The sequence below is a fragment of the Meriones unguiculatus genome, chromosome 1, assembly GCF_030254825.1.
Source record: "Meriones unguiculatus strain TT.TT164.6M chromosome 1, Bangor_MerUng_6.1, whole genome shotgun sequence".
Taxonomy (NCBI): domain Eukaryota; kingdom Metazoa; phylum Chordata; class Mammalia; order Rodentia; family Muridae; genus Meriones; species Meriones unguiculatus.
Genome location: NC_083349.1, coordinates 366,072 through 388,166, shown reverse-complemented (window position 1 = coordinate 388,166; position 22,095 = coordinate 366,072). Strand labels below are relative to the sequence as shown.

The window sequence follows — 22,095 nt, the reverse complement described above, 5'->3', positions numbered from 1 at the left end:
AATTAAACGTAAATTTTGAAAGCTGTGTGACCAGTGAATGATTGTGGACCTCTACTTTTTGATAGACTTCATGGGAGACTGTAGGGGGGAAGAAGAAGAATTTTGGAAAAGAAAGCTCAGAAAACAAAGAAAACAGAGAGAAGAGAATGGAGAGAGAAGCAAGTCGTGGACGGGGAAATAACAACCGCAAAGGAAGAGGTGGCAGCCGAGGTCGAGAGTGTAAGTGTAGCTCTTCTGTTTGACCGTTTTCACACACTGTGAGAGTTGGAAGAGAAGGCTAGAAACCTAGCTGTCACCGCCAGTTTCTCAGTCACTTCTGCTGATGTTGTGTTGGGACTGAATGGTCTGTAAGATCCTGTGGTGTGGTTTCCCGTCAGGAGTGACCTGGGCTGCAGGTAGTTAATTTTCATCCTCTAAGATGGTTAGAAATCAGGTGAACTGGATGTAGGGCTGGGCCCCATACATAGTCTCCACTGATACATGAAGCTTTTTTTTCTTTCCCAGTTATACTCATGTGTAGACATGGATTAAATTAAAACGAAATATCTAGGTGTGCCTTTAATCCCAGGTGGATCGTGTGAGTTTGAGTCCATCCTGATTTACATCTTGAGTTCCAGGCTAACCAGGATTACATAGTGAGACCCTGTCTCATCCACCCTTCACCTTCTCAAAAGAAAAGAAAAGAAAACAAAACAAAACAAAAAAAACAAGGAGAGATTTAGTAGACAAGGTTTCTTGAGCAATTTCCTTTACATCTATGTTTTGACATCATTTTACTTGTAACAGTCCAGGAGATATTTTATGGATTTTATGGTTAGTTTATCCCATTGATATTTATTTATTAGCTACTTGTTATGTAGGGAGTACTTGTCATCTATAGTAATGAGGAAAACAGATTTTTAAAATGTTGATAGCCAAGTGATGTCTATAATCCTAGAATTTGAGAACTTTTAGTAGGAAAATCGGGAGCTCAGAGTCAGCCTGAACTACATAGTTAAATGTTGTCTCAGAAAGCTCCCAACCCATGTTTTTTGTCCTAGCCCTTATAAAATTAACTAGACTCACAGTAAGATGTTGAACTGGCTTTAACTAACATTCTCTTCCTCCAGTAGTGGAGTTATAGACATACACCACTGTTGTGTGTCCCTCCCCCATCCCCTTTGGGTCCTGGGATTGAACTCAGGACATCAGGCTTGGCAGGAGCCCTTACTCATTGAACCATCTCACCAGTCTTATTTTTAAATGAAGGTAATTGGACAGTAGTAATAGGGATGAGAAGAAGTAAAGTATTTTTTGTAATAGAAGGGTATCATTTGGTGTTGGGGATTGAATCGAAGGCCTTAGCTTCAATTTCTACTTAGCCACATCTCTAGCTTTTATATAATATTTTTTTATTTTATTTTTTTGAGATGGGCTCACTATGTAGCCCTGGCTGGCCTAAAACGCAGAGCTTTGCTAGTTCTTGATACCCTAGTGCTGTGATTAAAAGGATAGTCACTCTCTAGCCTTATATAATAGTTTAGTAATGTTACGTAGAACTTGTTATGTGGAGAAATAAAATTCGGAAACAGGTGAGAATTATGGGAAGGGATATGATTAATTTATGTGTACTGCAAGAGAGACCTAGCTCCTGTTATATAAGCTGCAACTGAGAAGTGGAGTGGCCTGATGAGATGGTGCAGCCATCTGTAAAGAGACCCCATCTACAAAGGGATCTCATGCCCTCTTCTGGGTGCACATGTACGTGCAGACAGTACTCCTACATTAAAAAAATGCACATGTTTACAAAGAAAAGTTTTAGCCAGGGTGTGATGTGGTCTGTGCCTTTAACCCCAGCACTTGGGAGGCAGAGCCTGGTGGATCTCTGAGTTCAAGGCCAGCATGGTCTACAGAGTTTCAGGATGGCTAAGGCTACACAGAGAAACCCTATCTCAAAAAAACAAAGAAAAGAAACTAGTAGATAGGATTTCTCTATGTAGATTGACTGTCTAGTAGCTTTCTATGTAAACTAGGCTGGCCTCACAGTGATCTTGCCTCTTGTCCTGAGTGTTGGACTTAAAGGCTTCTTCTGTTACACACTCCAGTACCATGTTATTTGAATTCTATTTTTCTATCTGTGATTGCATTTGTTGCCATTCTGTTTTTTACTTGCCACTGCTCCTCCCTCCCCAGCCCCATTTTAGGCCTTAGTATGTTGTCCAACTGGACTTGAATTTATGCTTCTCTTGGTTTCTCCATCCTAGAAATGGACAAGTGTTCAATCCCATGCTTTCAGTCTTGATACTTTTTTACTTTTCCTGTTTTCTAAAGTTAAGTTTTAATCTGTTCTTTGACCTTTTGTCTTTTGAGACACAGTCTCCCTCCATATGTAGCGCTGGTTGGAAATTTGACCAGGCTGGCCTTGAAGTTGTGGGATTCGAAGACAGTGCAACCATGCCTGGCATTTTTACTCTTTTTGTTCATTTTATACTTGGTTTTGAATGTGCCCACTAAGTTTGGTAAAAGGTGTGAAAATGAAAAGTCAAATGTCTGCTTTTTCCTATTTAGTCAAAGGTGAAGAGAATGGAATTGATTACAGCCAAGGAGACAAGCCTTTGGAGCGAGGCAAGCGGGCCCGAGGCAGAGGTAAGGGAGCATGAGCCAGATCTAGTGTCAGGCACCAGAGGAGAAAGCAGGCTCCTGCTACTAGGTTTTGATAATGTGTGGAAATGCATTGTGAAAGAAAGAATGTTCTCTGAAGTGTTTTAATGTAGCTACTGATATCTGTGAAGGAAGCATTTAGATTATTCCAGGTTTTTGTTTTTTACATTTAGCTTTGGTTTTGTTGATGAAGATTGAACCCATTAATCCTTGGTGATTGGTAAGAATGTAGTCCACCACGGCGCTACTGCCCAAATCCTAGACTCTGATTTTAAAGAACCCTGTTGGTTATTTTCAGATGAGTTAATGAAAACCACTTTTATTGTCAGGTATAATTGTGTACAGATGTAATCCCAGAACTTCGGAGTCAGAGACAGGTGTTTAAAGTTTTAGTATACATAGTTAGGCTGTCAGCAAGGCAAGAATACACTTTTTTTATTTTTTGGCATTTTTGTGGGTTTTTTTGTTTTGTTTTGTTTTCTAGCCAGGGTTTCTTTGTACATCTGTCTGTACTGGAACTCATTCTGTAGAATAGGTTGGCATTTGACTCAGAGATCTGCCTCCCGAGTGCTGGGGTTAAAGGCTTGCACCACCACTGCCGGGTCATTGTTTATTTTTAAATGTTTTATGTGTATGGGTGTTTTGCCTGCATGTATATCTGTATAGCATGTGTATGCAGGGCCTGTGGAGGCCAGAAGAGGACATTGGATGCTCATGGGACTGGTATATAGATGGTTGTGAGCTGCCATGTGGGTGCTGGGGATGGAACTCGGGTCCTCTGGTAGAGAAGCCAGTGAGTGTTCTTAACTACAGGGCCATCTCTCCAGCGCTTTTGATTTGATTTATCTGTTTATCATCTGTCTATCATCTGTCTGTCATGTGTCATCTGTCTGTATCTGTCATTCTATCTGTCTTATCTATCAAAAGATTCTCATTTTACAGTCTAGATTAGTTAGGAAGTCACTCTGTACCCCAGATTGGCCTGAAACTCTCTGCTTGATTTAATCATTCTACAATATATATACATAAAAGTACCACTATATTCCACAATTGTGTTTTTTAAAGGATTTGGACGTGGCAGAGGCAGAGGGGCAGGAAGGTTCTCTGCTCAAAGCATGGGGTAAGTCACAGGCATCCTATTGTAGAGTTATTTCCCAGTTGCTCTAGTCTCTCTCTCTCTGACCTGTTTATCAGTGATCCCAATTAGAGGTTTTCTGCAGTGTTGTTGTTGCAGAGGGTGCTAGATTAGGGACCCAGCCTTCGTCCTGCTGGCAGCTTTGCCTGGATAGTACTTCAGTGGGTGATGGGTGTGTTGCACATGGTGTTTAGCATCGTCCTTCTCCTCTCCAGCACAACGCCCTCTCCCATCAAGTTACTAAAATATCTGAATCTGTTCATAATACCCTCAGTTGCCAAGTTGAACGCCACTGCACATGTGCTGCTAAATCCAGTTGTATGTAAGAATTACACTTTCATCCTGAGTGAAAGTCGTAAGGCTGAGCATTCTAGGTAGATATTATCACTATTTACCATTACTTCTAGGTTTTTTTTTTTTTTTCATTGTTTCTCTTGCATGTGGCAAAACAACTCAAATATTGAACCCCAGCCATTAACTGGTAGCTTTTCTATTTACTTCATGTTCTTCTGTGTATATTGTAACATTGAATTTAGCCTGTCTTGGCGGCTAGTGCCTTTTTGTGCTGAACCATTTCACCAGCTCTTCAGTTAGGATTTTATTGAAAAAACAGAAGTGCTGAACAAAACATTTCTTTAGACATATTCTTGTACAAAGAAGAATATAATTCCATTCAAAGTCAAAGCTGGGGTGTGGAGATGGCTCAGTAGCTAACATCCATTGCGCTCTTCTGGCCTCTGTTTGCAGGTGGCACAGACATGGTGCATATGTGCACATGTAGGGGAACCCTCAGACACAGAAAATAAAGATAGTCTTAAAAACATTGGCTGTGATGGCACAGATCCTTCCTTAACCCTAACTCTACAAGCAAGAGGCCGGTTAGTCTGCATAGACAGTTCCAGGGTCTATGGAACTGAGACAGTTCTATCGTCTAAGCCATCTACATTGAGAGACCTTTTTCAAAAAACATGCCTCCAATTAGATTTTGACAGGAGGAAAAAGAGACATGTTAACCCCCCCCCCCACACCTCCCTACACACAGGGTTTCTCTGTGTAGCCCTGGCTGTCCTAGATTGCTTGGCCTTGAACTCACAGAGGTCTGCCATGAGTCTGTCTGATGTGAACCACCAAGCCCGGCTCATTGGGATTATTTTTTTAAGATATAATTTTAATGTTTATGTGTGAGCCTGAGTGTATATTTGTGTACCACATACATGAAGGTACCTGTGAGACCAGAAGTGGTTTCCTAGGTACTAGAGTTCCTGGCCATTTTGAGCTGTCATGTGGGTGCTTAAGTCCTGCAAAAGCAGCAAGTGCTGTTAACCACTTGAACCTTTTTCTCAGCCCCTCCATTGGAAATTTTCACTGGTGTTTCTTCTGGTAAGGCTTTCAGTACTTCATAAGTATTTAGGTTGCCAAAGATTATAGTATAGAAACTTGAAGTGTAGATGGATGATACTGAAGTAGAACTTTTGAATTAGGATGCCAGCTTGGATGGAAGATGTGGTTGGTAGAGTGCCTTCCTAGCATAGGCAAAATAAGCCCTGGGTTCAATCTCCAGCACACTGTAAAACTGGACATGGTGGTACAAACTTTTAATTCCAGCAGTACCATTATCTACCAGAAATGACCACTTGAACACAGGTTCAAGACAATAGAAAGTCTTTATTAGCAACTACTCTGGGAAGTTGCAGCCCTGAGCCTCAGTGAGAACAGTTAGCCACAAGTGGAGCTACGAAGCGAAGGAGCAAGGTTAGTACTTTTAGGGACTTTCTCAGAACAATAGATTTTGATGGATTAGGTTTTTGTTCTCGTTTTGCCAAGTGCTGCCACCTATGTGCTGGGCTTCAGAGCCTGAGTGGTTCTTCCATCATGGTACCAGCTGTCTTGAGATCTGGGACCCTGTTAACAGTATTAGAAGTTCAAGGACACCTTCAGCTACATAGTGAGTTTATAGGCAGTCTGGGATATGTGAGACAGACCTGTCTTCAAATATAAAAAGAGATGGAGCCTAGTGACTTTAATCCTAGTATTTGAGAGGCAGAGACAGGCATATTTATGTGAGTTCATGGCTTGCCAACACCATAGCGAGACCCTGTCTCAAAACAGAACAGTGAAAGCATTGGAATCGTTAGCATAGTGGTTTATTAAAGGTGCTTGTTGCCAAGACTCATGACTAAAGTTTTCTGTCCCTGGGACCCCTGCAGTGGAAGGAGAGAACATGCTTGTGAAAGCTACTCTTTTATTTCCATAAGTGTGCTGTAGTACATGTGAGTCTCCACACATTAAATTAAAACATTTTTAAAAATCTGTATAAGGCTGGTTGTGATGGCACAAGCCTTTAATCCCAGTGTTTGGGGGCCAGGCAGATCTCTTGTCACTTTAAGGCCACCCTTAGTTTACATTTTCAGTTCTAGGACAGCCAGGGGTGCATTGAAAGACCTTGTCTAAAACCAAACCAAACCACTAAAACCCAAACAAACAAAAGTCTTCATTATAAGGGTTGCACAGATGACTTAGTGGTTAAAAGCGCTGGCTGCTTCTCCAGACTTACATTTGATTCCAAGCATCTGTAATTCCAGTTTAAGGGAAAGCCAGTGCCGCCTTCTGGCCTCTGAGGGTACTTCAAGTATGTGGTACACAGACAGAATACCCATACACATAAAGTAAACTGAAAATAAATGTTTAAATCTACATCACAGTGGCTTAAAGAGTTAGCTGCCATTAAATGCAAGAAGGAGGGCGAAGCCTTTAACAGCAGCCCTTTGAAGGGACTTGAGCTTATTTGGTTTGGAATATTTTCTTTTTTCTTTTTTTCTTTTTTGTTTTTAGAGATAGGGTCTCTCTGTGTTGCTTTGGCTGTCCTGATGCTTGCTGTATAGAGTAGGCTGGCCTTGACTCGTATCTGCCTCCCCATTGCTGGCCAATTCTGGCATATTTTTATATAGTTTATTTTGTGATTTTGATGCCTGCTTTAGTTGCTTGTTTCTTTACTTCAAACCCCCCAGGACGTTCAATCCTGCAGAATATTCAGAGTCCATGTCTACAGATGGCTGTGGGACAAAGTTGGTAGTTTGGGAAGCTGCTCAGAACGGTACAGATGAGGACCCTGGTAAGTGTTTTGTTTTTGTTAGAAGTGTTTGGTTTGTTTCATGTCTGTTTTTGAGAAATGGTCTCACTATAACCCAAGTTGGCCTTGAACTTTCAGTGATCCCAGTTGCATATTCTACAAGTCTGGGATTTCACAACTTCTCCCATCACATCCATCTTCAGAGACGATTTTAGTTAGTTTTTTTGTTTGTTTTGTTTGTGTCTGTTTTTCTTCCTGTCTGGTTGGAGGGGTACATTTGAGTTTTGTGTGCCTTTAGAGGTGAGAAGAGGGTGCCGTATTCCTTCCGAGAGCAATAATCTCTGTGACCTACCTGACATGGCTGCTGAGAACTGAGTGCAGGTTCTTTGGAGGAGTAGCAAACATCCTGTATTGCTATGCCATCTCTCAGCCTCTAGAGATTGTTTTAAAATATTTTGTTCTTTTATGAGTTTGATGGATCATGCCTGCAATCCAAGCACTGGGGAGTCTGGTAGGAGGATTGTAGCTAGTTTGCAACCAGTGTGGACCATGGAGTGAGATCTGTCTAAAGAAATGTTTATGTTCTTCTTATGCAAGATGCCGGATGGAGAGTACTCAGACTCCTTTTACATGGCTCTCACCTTCAAAGCCTCTTGCTGGGAAATTGACAACCATGTGTGTTGCCTCATGTTTATAATCCCAGTACCATGGAGGTTGAGGCAGGAGGATCATTGCAAGTTAAGAGGCCATGGAGTTGTAGCACTAAGCCAGTGTGGACTAGAGTGAAATCTTGTCTGGAAAGACAATAATCTCATTGATAGGAAGCTTGATCTACCTCACCCCTCACTGTGAGAGTCTAGTAAGGCCATGTACGTAAATTCACACTGATGATTCCATTGTGTTGTTTTATAAATAAGCAGTATTTCTAAGGAAAACACCAATTTTATAACAACTCACCTCCCTTCTGTGTTTTTTGTTGTCTGATTGTTTTTTTTGCTTTTAGGCAGTCTTTCCCAGGCTGTCCTTGATCTCACTTGGTAGTGAGGTGAACTTATTTTCTGATCTTTATGCCTGCAACTCCTAACGGCTAGTGTGGTTTTAGCCCTGCATAACCACACTCTGTTAGGTGCTGCCAATCAGATTACTTATTGTTTGTATGTTTAGGGAAGCCCATGCTATGGCACGAGTGTGGGCCAGGAGACAGCCTTCTGGTGTCAGTTCTGTCCTTCTTAGAGGTTCTCAGGCAGGGTCAAAGGGAGGTTGTCATGTTTGGCATCAAAGTATCTTTACTGTTGTACAGTCTTCTGGTGCCTTTCCTTTTTTCTTTACCGATTTACTTTTATTATTATTTATTATTAGGTTTTTAAAAATAATTTATTTAAATTTTATTTTATGTGCATTAGTGTGAAGGTTTCAGATCCCTTGGAACTGGAGTTATAGACTGTTGTGAGCTGCCATGTGGGTGCTGGGAATTGAACCTGGGTCCTTTGGAAGAGCAGACATCACTCTTAACCTAAATGGTTTTTTTGAGACAGGGTTTCTTTATAAATAAAGAAATAGCCCCAGCATTGTAGACCAGGCTGGTCTTGGGCTCAAACTCAGAGAGATCCACCTGTGTCTGCCTCCCATGTGCTGGGATTATTGTCATGAGCCACCATGCCTGGTGTAATTTTACTATTTTTAATTCTGTGTATGTATGTGTGTGTCTGTATGTGGGTCTGTGCCCCCTGGAACTGAAACGACAGGTGCTTTTCAGCTACCTACCCTGGGTGTTGAAAACTAAACTCATGTTGTGTGTAAGAGCAGCGTGTGTGCTTAACTACTGAGAAAAACACTGAGTGGTCTCTGCAGTCATGTCTTTCCTTTTCAAACTTGTGATGAAGTCCAGTCCTGCTTATGTCTTAGACTGGCTTGATCCACTAATCTTATCACAGCCTCCAGAGAGCTAGACTACAGGTGTGCCACCACTTCAGCTAGGAGGAGAGTTTAATGGGGATTTATTTTTGTGTTTGTTTATTGGTGTTTTTTTATGCATGTTTGTCTTAGGACCACATGCATGCTGTGCTTGAGTAGGCCAAAAGAGGCTGTTGGATTTCCTGGACTGGAGTTATGGGTGGCTGTCCACTGCCCTTTGGTTGCTGGGGATTATACCCGGGCTCTCTGGAGGAGCAGCCAAGGCTCCTAACTGCTGAGACATTTCTCCAGCCTCTAGAAGACTTTACTGCAAGTGCTTAGCATTCTGGGTGGTGGCTGCTAACATTTCATTTTGGTGTACTTTTCTAAAAACTTTTATTTACGTTTCTTACATCTTTTTCTCCCTACTCCACTCCATTCCCTTCCGTCAACCCGACACCACGTAGGAGAGAGAAAGAATTAGTGAGAAAGGGGGTGTAGTTCTCTTAGCTGCTTCCTTCTGGTTAGGGTCGTTGGGGTCCTTGGAGTCAGTCCAGTCCTCATTTCAGGAGATCTCCAAATTCTTGTCTTAAGAGCAGCCTTGTTTTTTCTCAGAGCTCCTCACTCTCTGGACTCTGGCATTTATTCTCTCTCTAGAGTCCTAAGATTTAAACTGTCTGCAGCTGGCAAAGAGTGTCTCTCAGAGCCCACCTGAAGCTACACCTGCTGCTGTGGACCATCTAAATCAGCCCCATCATCCCAAAGCAGGGACCAAAACAAAAATACGTTTATGTATATAAAATTTAAATATTGACTTTATTCACTCACTTGCTCATTCCTGCCTTCCTTCCTTCCTTCCTTCATTCATTCATTCATTCATTCATTGGTTTTTCAAGGCTAGGTTTCTCTATGTAGCTTGGCTGCCTCAGAACTCACTGAGTAGACCAGGCTGGCCTCAAACTCAGAGATTCAATTGTTCTTCTGTCTTTAGTGCTGGGACTAAAGATGTGTGCTGCCATGCTGTTTTTTGTGTTGTTTTCTGAAACTTAGAAGTAAATAGTTGTTAATAGTGTATCTAGAGATTTTTCTGATGAGTAATAATTCATGGTAGTCTAATTAACCACTGAGTATATTTATAAAAACATAATTTATATAATAAATTAACAGTGAATTAATTATAACCCAACACAAAGAAGTTATGAACTTGAAAACAGCAGCCTTTCATTTGAATTGGTGGCTCACTACACAAATCCCAACATTTGAGATGTAAAGACAGGATGATCAGGGGTTGAAGGTCAGCTTTTGCTAAATGGTTTATTTGAGGCTAGCCTGAGCTACTTGAGACCCTGACTCAAGCAAGTAAGCAAACACACACATATGTAATTCATGCTACCATCTTAGAAACATAGATCTAGAAATGAATCAGTGGAGAAGATAAAAGCTATTTATAAATGTTTGCGAAGCTTTGGTGTGCAGATGTGGCAGGGTTTTGGCAGAGGCACAAAGATTGAGAACTGCAAGACCTTATGTCTTAGTCACACTTTTTTTCTTTATGATAAGTACTTGAAAAGAGTAAAAGAAGAAAGGTTTATTTTTAACCCATAATTTCAGAAGCTTCAATCTGTAATATCTTTTTTTTTTTTAATTTTTATTTTTTTTTAACTTTGATGTAGAGTTTTTGTGTAGACCAGGCTGGCCTTGAGCTTACAAAGATTCCACCTCGGCTTTCTGAGTGGTTGGATTACCACACTTTGTTGTTGTTGTTAAGTCCTAATGAGGCATTAACATCATGACAAGCTGGGCATAGAGGAATAAGATTGGTCATAGCCAGGAAGCAGAGAGAGGTGGTCTGGAGAATTTATATCTCCCAAGGTCACATTGACTCTAGTGACCCGCTCCCAGTTAAATTTCATTTACCCTGGTTTCTAGAATGCCCCAGCGTATTCACCAACCCTTCTATACATGATTCTTATAGAGGACATGTCATTTACAAGCCGCGATAGTTAAAAAAAACTAAAAAAAAACTAAAAGAAAAAAACCTCTAAAACTTCTCTTAAGTAATTGATATTATTTGATGAGACACATCAAGGGAAATAATTGGTTTCATACATTGTAGATAATATCACAAAATAGTTTTATGCCCTGGAGTTGTAGCTCAGATTGCAGGTGTGATATCCTACACCATTTCTTATTAAAAAAAAAAAAAAAAAATTCTGTCAACAACTTTGAAGTTCTTTGTGTGTTTGTTCTCTTAAACACTTTGAACAAACTATCAGAAAATAAAGTATAGTAAGACAGAAAAACAATAATATATATCTTAGCATGGAAGGTTTGTTTACTGTACATAAAGCATTACTACCAACAAAAGGGACAGGCTAGAAAGATGATGGTTCAGCCATTAAGTGTATTTAATTGCAAAAGATCCTGGTTTGAATGTCAGCACCTACAAATCAGGCAGGCCACCCTCCATGGAATTACTTCACGTAGGCACTCACACACTTAAAAGATGAAAGAAAGAGAAAGAAGTGCATGGGTGCTTGCAGACACACACACACACACACACACTTGGAATTTTAGATCAGAATCTAGTCTTACAGAATATATTTATATTCCCAGCAATTTGGAGATTGGGTCAGGACAGCCTGTCTTACATAGAAGACCTTATCTTTATAGCCCCTGCCCCCCCCCCAAAAAAAAAAGAGGTGGGAAAGATGATTCAGTGGTGTAGCACACTTGTTGCTCTTACAGAGAACCTGGGGTCCCAGTACCCACATGGTAGTCCACAATAGTCCATTGCAGGGGATCTGATGTCCTCTCTGGTGTCCTTGGGCACCAGGCACATGATATATATTCATACATGCAGGAAGACACTCATACATAACGTGATTTTCATAATTAAAATCAGTCAACTCTTAGACATGTACACAGAAAAACAGAATACACAGGCTTAAAAGTTTTATAGCATAATTTTACAGTTACCCCAAATAGGAACAAATGTCCATGAAGTGATATGTCAATGAGCAAAATAAGGAGTACCCACCAGTGGAAGTTTAGGCATAAAAAGGAAGGAAGGATAAGTGCTACAAAGTAGACTGACTAACCCTGGGAGTGTTATGATCCACTCCCAGTTTTGGTTTGGTTTGGTTTTAATGTGAAAATGCCCATGTTGAGTAACCGGAATCATGACAGTGCTGCAGCCTTGGGACCCTGCGCTCCTGATTCTAGCAGCCTTTTTATCCAGGTCTCCCTCCACACCTGAATTTTCACTGTCCTCATAACATTGGCTACTTGTGTAGTACTCCTTTCCTGTTCCACCTGTTCCATCTGCATTCAGGAGGCCTACTCAGTGTCTGGTGTTTCATCACAAGATTTCTTTGTGACAATCACCATGTTACACCTCAAAGATGACATTTCACAGCAGCCTGCCCACCTCCTGGCTCTTAGCATTTTTTTCCTCCTCCTCATGATGTGTCTGCGTTGTATTACTGCTGTCCCCTTTAAAACTGAGACTCGGAAGTTATATAGGCCCCACTTTACCAGAGATGAGTTGTTCATTAACTATAACTGTGGCAGAGAGAGGCTTCTGGGCCAGTTTGAGAGCAGCTCTAATCTGTGGTGCAGCTTTTTTGTCTTTAAGTAATTCAACTGTTTTGATAGTGAAATAAATTGTCAGTATACTAAAAACTATACTGTTGTATACTTCAAAATTGTCATTATGTGTCACAACCCAAAAATGAACGCTTATCATAAAACATTATTAAAGAGAAATTCATATAATTGACTCATCACAGAAAAACGCTAAATGAAATTGAATATCCACTCCTGATATTCAGAACATTGGAATCTAGCAGTTGGAATTCCAAGTGCATTTTCTTAAATGGGTAGTATGACTTCTAACCTCATGCCAGCTGGCCCTGCTTACGGTATTACAGTGAATATTGTCTTTCTGGAACACGGAAGAGCTAGCTCTCACTGCATCTGTTTAACCACTGCATTGGAGCTTCTAATTAGAGCCTTAATGGGTGGGATGTCAAGAGCAAACATTTCTTGATATGCTCTAATAGAATTTTTAGAGTAATTATTAGAATTAATGAGAGAGCCAGGCATGGAGGCACTCGCCTTTAATGCCAGCAGTTGGGAGGCAGAGGCAGGTGGATCTCTGTGAATTCCAGGCCAGTCTGGTCTACAGAGTGAGTTCCAGGACAGCCAAGTCTACACAGAGAAACCCTTCCCAGAGGAGAGAGAATTGAGTATTATCTGTAAGATCCAGGAATGGATCTCTCGTAAGAATGGGGTGGCTCCAAGTGGATACAACAAGGACTCATGTGTTCTAGGCTGGTTTCTTAGGTAGCCAAAGATAACTTTGAATTTTTCATTGTTCTGCAGAATGCAAAGAATGCAGTTTATGCAGTGCTGGGGATGAAACCAACTGAGCTACATTCCCACCCCCAAACAGAACATCAGCAAATAGAAAATGGAAAAAACCGTAATAACTTCATAAAACATGACCGACAGTTGTTTTTGACACCTTATGCCTCTTACCGTATTTACAAAGCTGAAAGAGGAGGATTACTTTTAAGTTTAAGGCCAGCCCAGGCAATATTAAGATCCTATCTCAAAAACCAGATCAAACAAACAAAACTTCAGATGCCAAGGAATAAATCTAATGGCAACATAAGATCAACAAACTTCTGTCTAGGAAAATATAAAAACAATATCGGGTAAAGTTAGAAATGACATATGGAAGATTTAAAAAAAATTTTTTTGCTTAATGGATGTTTTGTCTGCATGTCTGTGCACCGCCTATGCTTGGTATTCACAGATCTGGGGAGGGTATTGGTTCCCTGGGACTGGTTGTGTGCACTGTGGCCGTGCTAAGAATTGAACCCATGTCTTCTGCAAGAGCAACAGGGCTCTCAACTACTTAATGCATGAAATTTGAATTTTAACTGACTTTCATATTGGAACCTATGGTAATCCTTCTTGTAACTTCAGTATTTTTAACAAGTTGCATGGATGGTGGCACACACCTTTGATCCTAGACCTCTGGGTGTTAGAGGCATGTGGTTCTCTGTGAGTTCAAGCCCAGCCTGGTGTATCCTTGAGTTCCAGAACAGCCAGGGCTATATGGAGAGACATCATCTCAAAAGACCCCCCCCCCAAAAAAAAAAAAACAATTAGCTTTAAGGATTTTTGGCCGGATATAGTTGACTTAGTAGAGTGCTTAAACCAAACCCTTGATTTGATCCTCAACTGGCCATGGTCCTGCAGGCTTATGTATAGTCTCAGCACTCAGGTAGCTGCAGGGAGGTAAAGTTCAAGATTATACTAGGCTGCACCAAAAATTGAGGGACAGCCAGGTCATATGAGACCCTGACTCAGAAGATTTACTAATAGAAACTGATTTGTTTTGTTTTTTTGAGGGGTCATGCTAGTTTATAAGTTTCTTTTTTAAGATTTAGTTTTATATTTATTCAGTATTTTGCAGTGTGCCTACAGGTCAGAAGAGGACACCAGATCTCATTATAGGTAGTTATGAGCCACCAGGTGGATGCTGGGAATTGAACTCGGGACCTTTAGAAGAACAGCCAGTGCTCTTCACTCCTGAGTCATCTCTCCATTCCTTAAGTTAGTTATTTTGAGGGTCTTACTCTATAGTCAAGCCAGCCTGAAGCTCCAAATGCGGTGCGGACTGGTCTAGAGCGCTGGAGATTGTTGTGCCTTAGCTCCTTTAGCCTGGACTTACTACACTCATGTACATATCTGTGTGTGAGCTTGTGGGTGTACTCATGGAGACCAAAGGAGAGCCTCACATGTGGGTCCTGGATTAACCTCAGGTTTATAAAGCTTGGCAGCAAAAGCAAGCACCTTTACCTGCTGAGCCATCTTGCTGACCCATTGCAGTCTAATTTAGAGACAGCACAATTCAATCATTTTTAGGGGCAGAGAAAGTTGAATTCTAATAAATGAATACAGAATTAAAACCACAGTTAAATTTGAACCAAAAAGGGGGAATATGCTCAGTGTTTGGTAATTGGGCTCTTCCGTATGCCTTATTTCCCCATAGGCTGAGGGGTATTAATAGTTTGAGCACAGTTTCTACTTCAGACCTTAGCAGGCTTTGTTGCCTTCATTTTAAAAGCCTTATGGAAGAGTATTTACAGTAGTCCAAACGGTTGAAGAAACAACCAAGAACTCAAGGACTTAATCTCAAGTTATAGTCATTAGGCAGAAGTGTAAGTGTAGTCTGCTAGGAAATGTAAGTCTCCTGTCTAGCTGAGATGTGATATTTCATTGCTATTTAGCAGAGCAACCTCAAGTGAGAAAAAGGATGCAACTAAGACTTACACACTTTCACAAAGATTGGAGCAAATCTTAAGAGCTTTGGGGCTAGGCGAAGATTTTCCATAAGAAATGAGTGAACCTGAGTCATTAAGAATTTGTTTGCTCATGGGTGTGAGTTCTTGTGCCTGTGTATCTGCCTGCAGAAACCAGAACTCGGCACCCTGTGTCTTCCTTTATGGCTCTCTACCTTACAGTTTTTCCCGTGTTTTGTGAGTGAGTGTGGTATGTACATATACTATGCAGGGTCCAGGAGCATATTGTGGCCTCATGCTTGGTAGCAAGCACCAAATTTACCCCCTTAGCTTATTTATATCGCAGGCCCCAATACTTTAAGGACTCAATCAGGCATAGCAAATTCACAATTAGAACTAATTAAATGAAATGAAAACTATCATAACTATTTTGAATTTGGTTGTTGTTTCTAGAATTTTCCATTTAACAATTTTGGGCCTTGGTCCCTCCATGAGAAGGGATTGCTATAATACATGAACTCTATTTTATGTGCTGACCAAGCTTTCCTTTTACCATTTTATCCACAGAAGGCGTAACAAAGCCTCACAGTATATCTCAGGAGCTGCCAAGTAAAAGTTCTTATGGACTCAAAGGTACAAGTTTTTTGTTTTGAATTTTGCATAGTTAAGAGCCATACAGGGGCTGGAGAGATGCCTCAGAGGTTAAGAGCACTTGGCTGCTCTTCCAGAGGTCATGAGTTCAAATCCCAGCAACCACATGGTGGCTCACAACCATCTATAATGAGACCTGGTGCCCTCTTCTGGTGTGCAAGCACACATGCAGGCAGAACAGTGTACATAAATAAATAAATTAAACAAAAAATCATATAGACGTGAATGCGTTGCTCGCCGGTAGAGTGCACACATAAACTACACAAGAGCGTTTCAGCGCTGTGTGAAGTTGGTTTGCTGTAGGGCACAGTTGGGCCAGTCTCAAAAGGAACAAACCTTTGTGCTATTGGGGAAATGGTAAAGGCACATGTCTGCAGTCCTGATGAGTTTGATCTTGGGACCATAAGGTGGAGAGAACTGACTCTTAAAAGTTGTTCTCGCCTTCACACTGACACTGTGGTCCCTGTAACCCCCCACTCCCGCCACAGAGTAAGTACAAGTAGTACATCTTTTAAAATGGAAAGTTGTTTGGTCCCTATACAGCATGATGGGTTTCAAGCTGAGTGCGGTGCTGCACACCTTTAGTGGCAGCACTCTGCAGGCAGAGGTGGATGGATCTCGTCAAGTTCACAGCCATCCTGGTCTACGTAGGGAGTTTTAGGATAGCCAAGCTAATAGTAAGACCCTGTCTTTAAAAAAAGAAAAAAAAAAGAGAGGTGGGGAGCAAGGAAGGAAGAGGTTGTGTTATTTTGTAAAGCAGGGATATGCTTAACCTTGCTCTTATCTTACCCATGGCCTTCCTTGTTCCTCCTGGGCTTTTAGTTTTGAAGCTCTGGGACTGACCCCAGAACATTGCATATACTGTACAGGTAACATTCCCAATGGACTAGAGTCTCAGCCAGCTCAACCCAAACGTGTTTGAAGCTGAAAATGATGGCATCAAATTATCCCATCTGTTTTGGGGTATAGGACAGTTGACTTGAAATTCAGTCCTCCCATGGCCAGTGAGTGATATTTTATACTGCATAGTGTATGGCAGGCTTTCTCTTCCTTTTCCTGACCATGGAGTTCATGGTATCATACCAAATATATATCAAAAGGAATAAATTCATTGGTGATTGTGGTGGGTTGTTTGTTTGTTTTAGCTTATCTGTATTTTCTTAAAGCAGAATTACTAAAAAATATTTCTTAAATTGAGACATTAATTTGATATAAGCATATAGTTCTGGCTATTTTTAAAATTATTATTTTTTAATGCAAAGATGTTAATTTATTTTTAAATTTTTACTTATTTTGATTTCAGGCACATTGGTTTTTTGCCTACATGTATGTGTGTGGGTGTTGGATGCTCTGGAACTGGAGTTACAGATGGTGGTGAGCTGCCATGTAGGGTCCTGGAAGAGCAGCCAGTGCTCCTAACCATGGAGCCATCTCTCTAGCCCTAGTTCTGGATAGTTTATATAGAAACTTGGTTTTTTTTCGAGATAGGGTTTTTCTGTATAGCATTGGCTGTCCTGGGCAGCCCGACCTTGAACTCACAAGAGATCTGCCTGCCTCCGCCTCTTGAGTGCTGGGATCACAGGTGTGCACCACTGTGCCCAGCTACACAAACATTTTTTTATTTATCAGGAAAAGACTTGAAGTCATTTTTCCTGGAATGCTAAGTACATTCCTAATGAGATGGATTGTTTTCTTAAGTAACACATAGACTTAGGAGTGACTAGTGTCAGGGTTGACGGTGTTTTCCTTTTTGTTTCTGTCAGGTGCCTGGAAGAATTCTGTGGAAGAGTGGACACCAGAGGACTGGAGTGAAGATGTAAGTGTGGTGTCCACTCAAACCTTTCTTCTCTTGCTGTGCCCCAGTGCCCCTGCTTTAGGGAAAGCCCAGTGCTCTTTATGTCATCATCTTAGCTTTTTGGTTTTTTTGGTTTCTGCTCCTTGATGCTTAAAGAGTTTACTTTTTCAGTATGAATCTCAGAAACTGACTGCACTTTTCAGGTTTTTGGTGTTGAGACACTGTTTCTATATGTGGCCCTGGCTGTCCTGAAACTAGGCTATTAAATTCACAGAGATCCTCCTTCCTCCCAAGTGCTGGGGAAAAAGACACATTCCACCATACCCAGCTTTTTTTTGTTTTTCAAGACAGGGTTTCTCTTTGTGGCCTCACAGAGATCTGCCTGTCTCTGCTGGGATTACAGCTGCATACCACTGCTCCTGGCTTTGTTTTGTTTTTTATCAAAGAGGGTTATTAGGGTGGGTGGGAGAAAGGGCATGGGGAAGAGTCAGGGACAGTGAATGATCCATGAGGGCAAAGAGGGAGAGAAAGGGGGTGCTGAGGACTGAGAGAGAGCAGAAGAATGTGGGGATAGAGGGAAACTTAGCATACTTTGGGGAGGAAGGTGGGGGGAATAGGGTTTCTCTGTGTGGCCTTGGCTGTCTTGGAACTCATTCTTGTAGACCAGGCTGGCCTTGAACACACAGAGACCTATCTGCTTCTCCTTCCCCAGCGCTGGGATTAAAGGTGTGCGCCACCACTGCCTGACTTGTTTCACTTTATATTTAATGACTTCTTTATTTTTTTTATGCGTGTTGGCATTTTGCCTGAAAGCATGTGTAAATACCATCTACGTGCCTATTGAGAGTAGAGGCTAGAAGAAGACATTAGATCCTTTGAAACTGCAGTTAGTTAGAACTGAGTGTTCACAACTTTGTAGGTGTTAGGAATAAACTTTAAAAAAAAATTTTTTTTTTTTTTTTTTTTTGAGAAATGGATTGTAAGCCTGAGCTTAGACTTCTACTCTAAGAATTAATGAGCCTGTGGGTTAGTGGGACCCATTATGTGGCTACATATCTAAATGTGGAAGTTGCAGGAAATGTGGTGATAATAAAAAGTTTTTGAATACAAAAGACCAAAGATGAATTCAGCTGAATGTGTGATTGAGCCCAGGTTTCTGACTGGGGATCGTGTGGCTTCTTTGTGTCTGGGTTCTGAACACAGACCATAGCCAAGCGCTGGCTCGGGTAGCGTTGAAGTGTGCACGCTGTGTGCGCAGTGCTGTTGGCCATGAAACAGAGACAGCGTGTTTCTCCCGTCATTCTCTGCGCGCGAGTCTCAAGTTTACCATACAACTCTTGCTTGTATTGTGTCAGATTTCCAAAATTGCTGTTTCAGTTGCTAGTTTAAGTTTCATAAAAATTGCTAATTTTGGTTTAGGATTACAACAGGATTTCTAACAATTCTAAAATATCCCTAAACATCTACCATTTTGTACTATATTTTTAGGTGAGTTCATTCCAGTATTGGTCAGACTATATTTTGAAGGTGCTCAACCTGAGCCAGAGTTTAAACGTTGTAAAAAATTATTTATTAATGGGGAAGAAGTGAGCGTTCTAGTGTAGGTTAAGGACATTCACATAAGTAACAATAAATCAAAAAAATAATAAGCCTTTGGCTCTAAAATGAAATAAAGATTACTAATCAGTGAAATAGAAAAGAAATCTGTCTTTAGAGGGGAAAAAAATCAACCTTTTCAAAATTCCCTGCATTTCTCCACTGTTGCTGCTTTTTGGTGTCTCCAGAATGTGGCACCGTGGCCAGGACTTGAAGGCTGGTCCCACTTGTATGAAGTGACTCCTGCAGATGCACTGAGCCACAGTTAGTTCCCTTTCCTGGTGACACAAATGCTGCCTAAGAAGGTCTCCAGTCAAATATGCTTTGGATTTGTATTGACCAGACCAAGGGTAAAGTTTTTTTCTTCTGACTTCCCACAGCTCTCCGAAACAAAAGTGTTCACTGCCTCATCTGTTCCAGCAGAGAACCATGTCACGCCTGGGCAGAGGTAAAAGCAAAAGCTGATTCTTCTTTTACTTTTTTTCCCATTCAAAGCATAATTAAAACTTTGCTTTAGGACAACTGCTTACGTGTCTTACTCTAATCTTTTAGATTCTCTTGCGTCTCTATTTAGCCATTATATCCTCTCTCTGCAAGGATCATCACTTCATTCACTTCTTACAAGCTATGTCCAACAATGATTGAATGGCAGTTCTTGTGATTTAGCAGTTGGGCAGAGCTTATATTACTAAACCTCACTATAAGTCATAGTTACTCTTTACTTAGTAAATTTTTTTCTTTTCTTTTTTTTCTGCCCTTGAGATAGGTTCTCACTATGTACCCTAGCTTAGAGTTCTTCCTGCCTTTGTCTCCAGAGTTCTGGATGATATCATTATTCCCAGCTAAAATAATTACCTATTTAAAGGATAAGCCAGGTGGTGTTGGCTCCTAGCACTTGGGAGGCAGGAGCAGGCAGGTTTCTGTGAGTTTGAGGCCAGCGTGGACTACAAAGCGAGTGGAGGACAGCCAGGGGTACACACAGAAAAAAAAAAAAAAAAAAAAAAGAATAAATTTACTACATTAAATTCTTTGGCTTCTTCATGCAGTTGTTTAGATGCATAATTTAAATGTCATTTTAGATAGGTATATTAGGTATAATGTGCTTAACTTTCAGGAAAAGAAGGGCCTTTGAGGTTCCTATTCTCTGTGTGCCTGTGTGAGGATGCAGGAGTGGAACTGGAGGGCAGACAGCCTGTGATGTTCTTCAGGAAGCCTGTCTACCCTGAACACATTGTCTTAACTTTGTTGGTTTGTGTGCATGCTTACGCACACATGTGCATCATGCCCATGTGCCGCAGCACTCTTGTGCGAAAGTCAGAGATCAGAGGGCACCTTGTGGGATTCAGTTTTTTCTATCATTTGGTTTTACAGCTCAAACTCAGGTCACCCAGCTTGGCAGAAGCCATCTTTACCCCTGCCCCACTATTTTTTGGTGGTGGTGGAATTTCTGTAACTTGTATTTTTTTAATCTACTGTATTGGGGTTTCTTATACCTTTACCTTCCTCCTAACTCCACAACACTAGATTGGAGAGAAAGGAGATTAGAAGGGACAGGGGACATAGGCCTCTTTAGACTCAATTCCTTGGGCAAGCCCAATCTTTGTAGTCAGGATATCTCCAACTTCTCACCAAACTACAGCAACATTACTAATAGCAGCAGGACGAATCCGCAGCAGCCTTCTTTCTCCTCTTTCTCTCAGTGCTCTGGCATTTATACCCTCTCACAATCTTCAGAACTAAATTGCCTGCAGATGGCCAAGATCATGTCCCTGTCAGATTCCCCAGGAGGCAATCCCAGTTAACAGCTCTGGACAAGCTAAAAGCAGCCCCATATACAACACTTGGGATTAAAACAAACATATTTACATGACACAGCTGAGTATTTAAACTTCCACTACAAGTTTCTCAGTGGCTGGGAATTGTTAAATAGGCTCGGCTGGCGTAGCCAGCTTGCTTAAGAACTCATGTATCTCCTCTTCTCCATTGCCACCATGCCCTGCAATTTCCATATTGATTTAGGAGATCAAACTCAGAATCTTTTACTTGTAAGGAAATCTGTTTACTGACTGATCTGTCTATGCAGCCCTGAGATAATAAGACTCTGAAAACTGTACTGGATCATAAGGTTTGATAGTCTGTGCTCACTTGTAATCCCAGCATTCCACAGGCTGAGGCAGAAGGATCATGAGTTTAAAGATAATTTCTTCTTTTTAGTGAGAACAAAAATTAATGTATGCACATAATTTTGCTGTGTGGTCCAAGTGGGTCTCACAGCAGTCCTGCTTCCTCAGATTCCCGTAGGTCTACTGCTGTGAGTCACCACACCAAGCTTCTGCTGAATTCTCACAGAATCATACTTTTAATAGTAGTTTTAAACACCTTTGAAAATGGTCCTAAGGGTCCATGTGACTGCCTGCTACTGCTGGTTCTCTGACTTTAATGCAAGGATGAAGACACATATATGTTTTAAAGGTAATTTTAAGATTAGAAAAAAATTAAATGCTAGTGGAATTAAAGCCTGGCTATAAGGTATATGTGTGTGCATCTTAAAAGGAGCCAAGTCTGAATCAGACTTCTCAAAATCAAGCTAAATGAGACATTCGGACTTTATTATAGTAGAGAAAAGGTGCATGGACTCCATTGTATCTATGACTAAATGAATTTACTAGTAGAAATTTAATTTTTTAAAAAGACAGTTGAGGGGGCTGGGGAGATGGCTCATTGTTCTTGCTTAAGTCCCAGGTTAGATTCCCAGTGCTCACAACTGTCCATAACTCCATTTCCAGGGGATCTGCTGCCTCTTCTGATTTCCATGGGGATCGGGTGTACATGTGTTACACAGGTATACATGAAAGTGAAACACTCATACATAAATAAGTATGAAAGAAAAATTGAGCTAGGCATAATGTTGCATTTCTTTGGTGTCAGCATTCAGGAGGTAGAGGCAGAAGGACCAGGAGTTCAAAGCAAGACTCAGATACAATGTAAATTTGAGGCC

General features: G+C 41.0%; 1 protein-coding gene across 10 annotated transcripts in view; it reads left to right on the top strand.

The window, feature by feature from the left end:
• The window catches only part of Ubap2 (ubiquitin associated protein 2), an 82,519-nt gene that overhangs the window by 40,262 nt on the left and 20,162 nt on the right, over positions 1–22,095 (top strand). For 8 of the 10 annotated variants that reach the window (XM_060378029.1, XM_060377994.1, XM_021634420.2 and 5 more), the window contains 7 exons: positions 66–219; positions 2,548–2,625; positions 3,706–3,760; positions 6,784–6,887; positions 15,623–15,688; positions 17,470–17,522; positions 19,478–19,545. In XM_060378029.1, coding sequence (XP_060234012.1) covers positions 66–219; positions 2,548–2,625; positions 3,706–3,760; positions 6,784–6,887; positions 15,623–15,688; positions 17,470–17,522; positions 19,478–19,545 — 578 coding nt within the window. Of the gene's footprint in view, positions 1–65; positions 220–2,547; positions 2,626–3,705; positions 3,761–6,783; positions 6,888–15,622; positions 15,689–17,469; positions 17,523–19,477; positions 19,546–22,095 lie in introns of those variants that run through there. The other 2 variants (XM_060378021.1, XM_060378046.1) reach the window with 2 other exon arrangements.